The following is a 6,417-nucleotide window of genomic DNA, read 5'->3' on the forward strand; positions in this document are numbered from 1 at the left end:
TAAAGCAAAAGGCAAGGGTTAAGTGGACAAAAGAAGGAGACGAAAATACAAAATACTTTCACGGGGTGATAAACGCAAACACCAACAACAACAGAATTCACGGTTTACATATTGAAGGGGTATGGGTTTCGGATCCGCCATTGGTGAAAGATCACATATTCTCTTATTTCGCGGATAAGTTTACTGAACCAGTGAATACTAGGCCAATGTTGTCGTGCTCGTTCTTATCCCAAGTGACAGCCGAGGAAGCAGAACTTATGGTTTGTCCTTTCAGTTTATCAGAAATAAAAAATGCAGTTTGGGAATGTGAGGGAGACCGGGCTCCTGGGCCAGACGGGATAAATTTCAAATTCATAAAAAAATTCTGGAATGCACTAGAGGGAGATTTTGTGAATCTGTTCCAACACTTTTTCTTGGCCGAGCAGTTAAATAATGGTTGTATGTCCTCTTTTCTAGCCCTTATTCCAAAACGAACGGATCCAGGTGGACTCCATGAATACCGACCGATCAGTCTAATAGGGTGCATCAACAAAGTGGTGTCCAAGGTACTAGTGAACAGGTTGAAGACGGTGATTCATAAACTAGTATCGGAGGAACAAACGGGGTTTTTAGCGGGAAGAAGTATTCTTGACGGAGTGATTATCTTAAATGAGGTTATACCTTGGCTTAAAAGAAAGAAAAGGGAAGGAATGATTTTCAAAGTCGACATCGAAAAAGCTTATGATTCTCTAAGTTGGGATTTTCTTAATTCCATACTTTGCCAAATGAATTTTCCAGTGAAATGGCGGAACTGGGTCATGTCCATTGTAACATCGGTGAGAGCGTCGGTCCTCGTAAATGGATCCCCAACACAGGAATTTAATTGTTCGAGGGGGCTTAGGCAAGGAGATCCTTTGTCACCTTTCCTATTCGTCTTAGCGATGGAGGCACTTACAGGAGTAATGAAGCAGGCCTGTGAGATTGGGGAGTTTAAAGGCCTAGATTTGTCACAAAATGGGACTCCGATATCCCACTTCTTATACGCCGATGACGTAATATTCGTGGGTGAAGGGAGTTTAAATAATTTGGTAGTCTTGAAACGATTGCTTAGATGTTTTTATTTAAGCTCAGGTTTAAAAGTGAATCTGAAAAAGAGTAGTCTTTTTGGGATTGGTTTGGAAGACAATCAGGCACAATTATTGGCAAATATGATGGGGTGTGCAAGAGGGTCGCTTCCTTTTAAACATCTGGGATTACAAGTAGGAGCCAACATGAACCTAATAAAAAATTGGGACCCGGTGGTGGAAATATTTCAAAGAAGGTTATCGCTTTGGAAGGCTAAAACACTTTCATTTGGTGGACGTATTACTCTGGTATGTTCCGTTCTTAATGCTTTACCTACATATTACTTCTCCTTGTATAAGGCTCCAATGGGGGTAATAAAAAAGTTGGAAAAGATACGTAGAGAGTTCTTGTGGGGATCGATTGAAGAAAAAGAAAAAATGAAGTGGGTGGCTTGGAAAAATATGATGACACCGAAAGACTTGGGAGGTATGGGGCTCGGATCACTTAGAGTAATGAACCTAGCAATGCTCTTAAAGTGGTGGTGGAGGTTTAAGATAGAAAAGCATAGCCTATGGAGGAAAGTTGTGTGGGAGATTCATAAGAATGCAAGAGATTGGAAGTTTATTCCACTAAAATCATCAATAACGAGCCCGTGGAAACAAATTTTCAGCATTAAAGAGGATTTCAACACTGCTGGGGTATGTCTGGAGTCTTTGTTTCGAGGTAAACCAGGATGTGATAGTGACATTAATTTCTGGAAAGAAAGGTGGCTGTATGAGATTCCATTGTGCGAAAAATTTCCGATTCTATTTCAGCTTGAAAGACAAAAGAACGCTCGTGTGAAGGATCGTGTAATAAATGGGAGTCCCGGACCGGTGCCGGTTTTCTCTTGGACCCGTTCTCCGTCGTCTACAGAAGAAATACTGGAGCTGGATTCCTTGTCTGATGCTTTGACTTGTTTTCTGTTCGAGCATAATTCGGATACGTGGGCCTGGACGTTAGATAGCTCGGGATTGTTCTCTGTTGGCAGTGTAAAAGATTGCCTCCAGAAGCGGCTGTTCTCGGATCTGCATGTGGATTATGAGTGGAACAATTGGTGCCCGAAAAAGGTAAATTTTATGGTTTGGAGGCTAATACAAGACAGAATCCCGACGTGCACGGCCTTGGCGAGACGGAACATCCTATTCCAAGACGATATCTGTAAGATGTGTGGCGAAGTGGCTGAATCGACTTTTCATCTATTTGCATCATGCAGAATTGCGGAACAAGTATGGGAGTTCGTAGCTCGATGGTGTCGAATCCAACAGGTCTACGCGTTAGAGCTAAAGGATTTGGCGAATATACACAAGATTAATAATGGCTCTCAAAGGTGGAAGAAAGTCGTAAGCATGGTGACCAAAGCTGCCATTTGGGTTATTTGGAGGAGCCGAAACGAGGCGGTGTTTCAAGGGAAACAACCATGTGTGAACAGGATGAAAGAAGAAATGAAGATGGCTGGATTCATGTGGTTAAAAAGTAGGGCTAAGAACGTTAATATCTCATGGGGCGAATGGTGTAATTTCGATTTAATTAACATTGGTGTATAATGGTGATGTAATAGTTGTAATCTGGTGATCATCTGGCCAACAATTTGGTTGCCCAGGTGAATATGAAATAAAGTTTTTGTTGATCTTTCAAAAAAAAAAAAAAATTAATTTAATTAATAACCCTCATCTTCTCTTACATCCAATGGGCCAATTTGACAAGTTTCAAACTTAAAAATCACAGATCTTTCACATAGTGGTCACGTGCTCCCAATATTTCCCATCATAACATATTATTCAATTCATTTTCCCCATTTCATTCCAAATCCAACTTGCATTCCAACCCCACACCCCTATATATACACAAACCAACATAACATCCCCCAAACATTCACATCCTCTGTTTTCTCTCAACACACAAATCAAACCAATACTCAAAATTCACCTACAACAAACTTCAAATCTTATACTATGATCTGGGTCAGAGGTAAAACCATCGGTCAGGGAAGCTTTGCAGCTGTCAGTTTAGCAAAACCCACAAAACAGAGTTCAAATTTACCCTCAATTTTGGCGGTAAAATCATGCGGTTTATCGCAATCCGAATCGTTACAGAACGAGAAAATGGTATTGGAAGAGCTTAAAGATTGCCCGGAGATTATTCGGTGTTACGGCGACTCAATAACGGTCGAAAACGGCGTCAAATTGTATAATGTAGCGTTGGAATACGCCTCCGGTGGAGCTTTATCGGAAAAAGTGAAAATTTCTGGTAACTTCCGGTTGCCGGAAAATGAAGTCCGGCGGGTTACAAAGTCTGTTCTAAACGGGCTTGATTTTATTCACGGAAACGGGTTTGTACACTGCGATATTAAACTTCAAAACATTCTATTAGATTCTAACGGCGCCGTTAAAATAGCCGACTTTGGGTTGGCGAAAAAGATAACGCCGTTAAATAATTTAAACTCGCCGGTAAAGTGGGGAATTCGAGGTACACCGATATACATGTCGCCGGAGATGGTCACCGGCGGCGAGCAGGGGCCGGCGGCGGATGTGTGGGCGGTTGGGTGTATGGTGGTGGAGATGATTACCGGTGAACCGGTTTGGAAATGTTGTGATTTTGGCGCGCTTTTGATGAAAATCGGTATTGGCGGGGAAATACCGGAGATTCCCGGGAAATTATTATTATCGGATGAAGGAAAAGATTTTCTTGGAAAATGTTTTTTGAAAGATCCGAGGGAAAGATGGACGGCTGAGATGCTGCTACGTCACCCGTTTGTGAACAGTGTGGTTGAGTGTGAAGAGGATGCAGAGAATCAAATCTCCCCCAGGGATCCCTTTGACTTTTTTGATTGGGAAGTGGAATCGGAGCGATCAGTAACTTCGGATTTGGAATTGGAATTTGAGTTGTCGGCTGTTTCGTTGGCGACGAGGTTGGGGGGTTTGATGACGTGTCAGCAACCGGATTGGTCGGTTTCCGGCAGTTGGCTAAAAGTGAGATGAGGGTAGAAGTGGATTGGGAGTTAATTTTTTTAAAAAAAAAAGTTTTGACACGGATTCTTTTATTGATTTTAAAGTAGGGATTGATGATGTTTTTGCCATCAAGTTGTAAATAGAAATAGATATATGTGGAAGGTGTAGATACACATCACTTTGTTAGAATGTGACCTCTGTGACAATGTATAGTGGGTTTATTGAGAATTCCAGCTCCAATTTTTTATTTAGAATAATAATAACCGCGTATGAATATTATTTTATTATATAGATATTTCTCTTGGTAAGTATGGATGGGACGAACCGACGAAGTGTCAAATGTCTTCAAATTAAGACGAGCCAAAAATGAGTGCTAGCATGTTTAAAAAGGCAAAAAAATTGGTTTAGTTAAAAAATCTTTTATGACTACTAGTGAAGACAAGGTGGCAGTGCTGGTGTTGGCGAGGTTGTGTTGCGGTGGTCGTTGCAGATGGCGGTGGAGGTGGTCACGATCAGTGGCGAAACTTGAGATTTCCGACCAGAGGGCGGAAGTCACCAGATCTAAAAATTTCTATAAAACCAGGGGGTCGAAAACGTATATACCCAAAAATTTATATACAAAAACTACATACTCTCCACTACTGAGAGAAAAGTTCGAGGGGTCGGACGCCCCTTCCCGCCCTACTTAAGCTACGCCCTTGGCCACGATGGTGGCAATGCCAACAGTGGTGACAGTTGCGAGTGGTTGTTTAGGCGGCAAAGGTGCCAACAACGGAGGGGAGAGAATGATAACAAGTAGTTGGTGACCGTGGGAGATAATAACTGGGTCAGGGTGGTGCATAACCATTTCGACCGATTTTAAATTAACAAGTTTTGTGATTTGAGTAAATCCAATTTAGTTGTTCTGCTAAAATCGTCCATGTGGTTTGACTCAAATTGCTAGATCAGTCCAAAATCAACTTTTTTTGGTAAAACAGTCCCTGAGCCTAGTTTCTGTTGCTATTTCAGTCCAATAAATTAACACCGTTAGAACCTCCGTTAATGAATGGGTAAAACTGCTAAATTCGTCCCTGAGGTTTGATTCAAGTTGCTAGATCAGTCCAAAATCAAGTTTTTTGAATTTGTTAATTATAAACTTATTTAGGTATATAATTTTTCTAGACTTGCATTAATTTTTTGAATTTGTTAATTATAAACTTATTTAGATTATAAACTTATTTAGGTATATAATTTTTCTAGACTTGCATTAATTTTTTGAATTTGTTAATTATAAACTTATTTAGATTAAAAACTTATTTAGGTATATAAATCATTAATATCACAAGAGAAAAAATCCTTTTGTTAGTTATTTTGAAAAATTATTTGTTAGTTATTTTGATTATTATTATTATTATTATCATTAAATGTTTACTAATTATATACTTAAGTATTTAAATTAGATAATACTTAATTTAATTTAAATAAAATTAGTTTTAAAAATATAAATGTAGCTTTTTTGAAGAGCGTAATTTAACCGGCCCAGCCTTAAATACTGATTTTATTTTGATGTTGTTGTTGTAACCATGTAAATATTTAGTATTTATTTAAGGATTTAAATAAGACAACAGTTAATTTAAACAATATTTAGTTATGAAAAATACAAACATTATATGTAAATTTAAATATTAAGAAATTAACATAATTTTTATTTGTTTTTATTTAAATCGTAATATTTAATGTTTAATATTTATCGATTATTTTAATTTAATATTTGTATTATAAAGTTCTTTTATTCATTTTTTCTACTTAATTAAGTGGTTTCTTATTTAATAATACTTATCATTCAGGTGAGGTCGGACAACATGTCGTGCCAGAACAAGTCTCATAAAAAGGATTATTTTGGTTTGAGTTAAAACGGGTTCGGGTTAAACCAGTGTTTTAGACAGGTCAAATAAAATTGCGCTCTCCAAAAGAGCTACATTCTGTTTATATTTTTATAATTAAACACAAATTTAAATTATATATTTAGGGTAGACTTGTAATTTATCTTAAATTTTAAGACATTTAAGAAAATATATAATGCATTTGGTACAAGTATTGATGCATTAAGAACCTGTCATTTACCATTTTTTTTTCGAGTAAATTGCTATTTTAGTCCCTGAGTTTTGTCCAAATTTGCCATTTTAATCCAAATAGTTTTTTTTTGCATCCGGGTCCCTGACTTTTACATTTTGTTGCCATTTTGATCATTTTGTTTAACTCCATCCAAAAACCCAGTTTGTAACAGGGGTATTTTGGGGATTTCCTTAAAAAATGTTTTCAGTTGCCATTTTGATCCAATTCCAAAAAAATCAAAAAAGTTCCAAAAAATTCAAAAAATTCTAAAAAATCATAAAAATTCTAA

At 37.7% G+C, this 6,417-nt stretch overlaps 1 protein-coding gene across 1 annotated transcript; it reads left to right on the forward strand.

Moving 5' to 3' along the window:
- Positions 1 to 2,943: 2,943 nt before the first annotated feature.
- LOC110912507 (mitogen-activated protein kinase kinase kinase 17) lies at positions 2,944 to 4,313 on the forward strand. The gene has a single exon (XM_022157248.2). It carries the CDS (start codon positions 3,039 to 3,041, stop codon positions 4,062 to 4,064), a length of 1,026 nt encoding a protein of 341 aa, XP_022012940.1. The 5' UTR covers positions 2,944 to 3,038; the 3' UTR covers positions 4,065 to 4,313.
- The last annotated feature ends 2,104 nt before the right edge of the window (positions 4,314 to 6,417 follow it).

Source organism: Helianthus annuus, chromosome 15, assembly GCF_002127325.2.
Source record: "Helianthus annuus cultivar XRQ/B chromosome 15, HanXRQr2.0-SUNRISE, whole genome shotgun sequence".
NCBI lineage: Eukaryota > Viridiplantae > Streptophyta > Magnoliopsida > Asterales > Asteraceae > Helianthus > Helianthus annuus.

What these genes read in the sequence shown, in the direction of transcription:
- LOC110912507 (XM_022157248.2), top strand. Translation starts at nt 3,039, where the DNA reads ATGATCTGGGTCAGAGGTAAAACCATCGGTCAGGGAAGCTTTGCAGCT.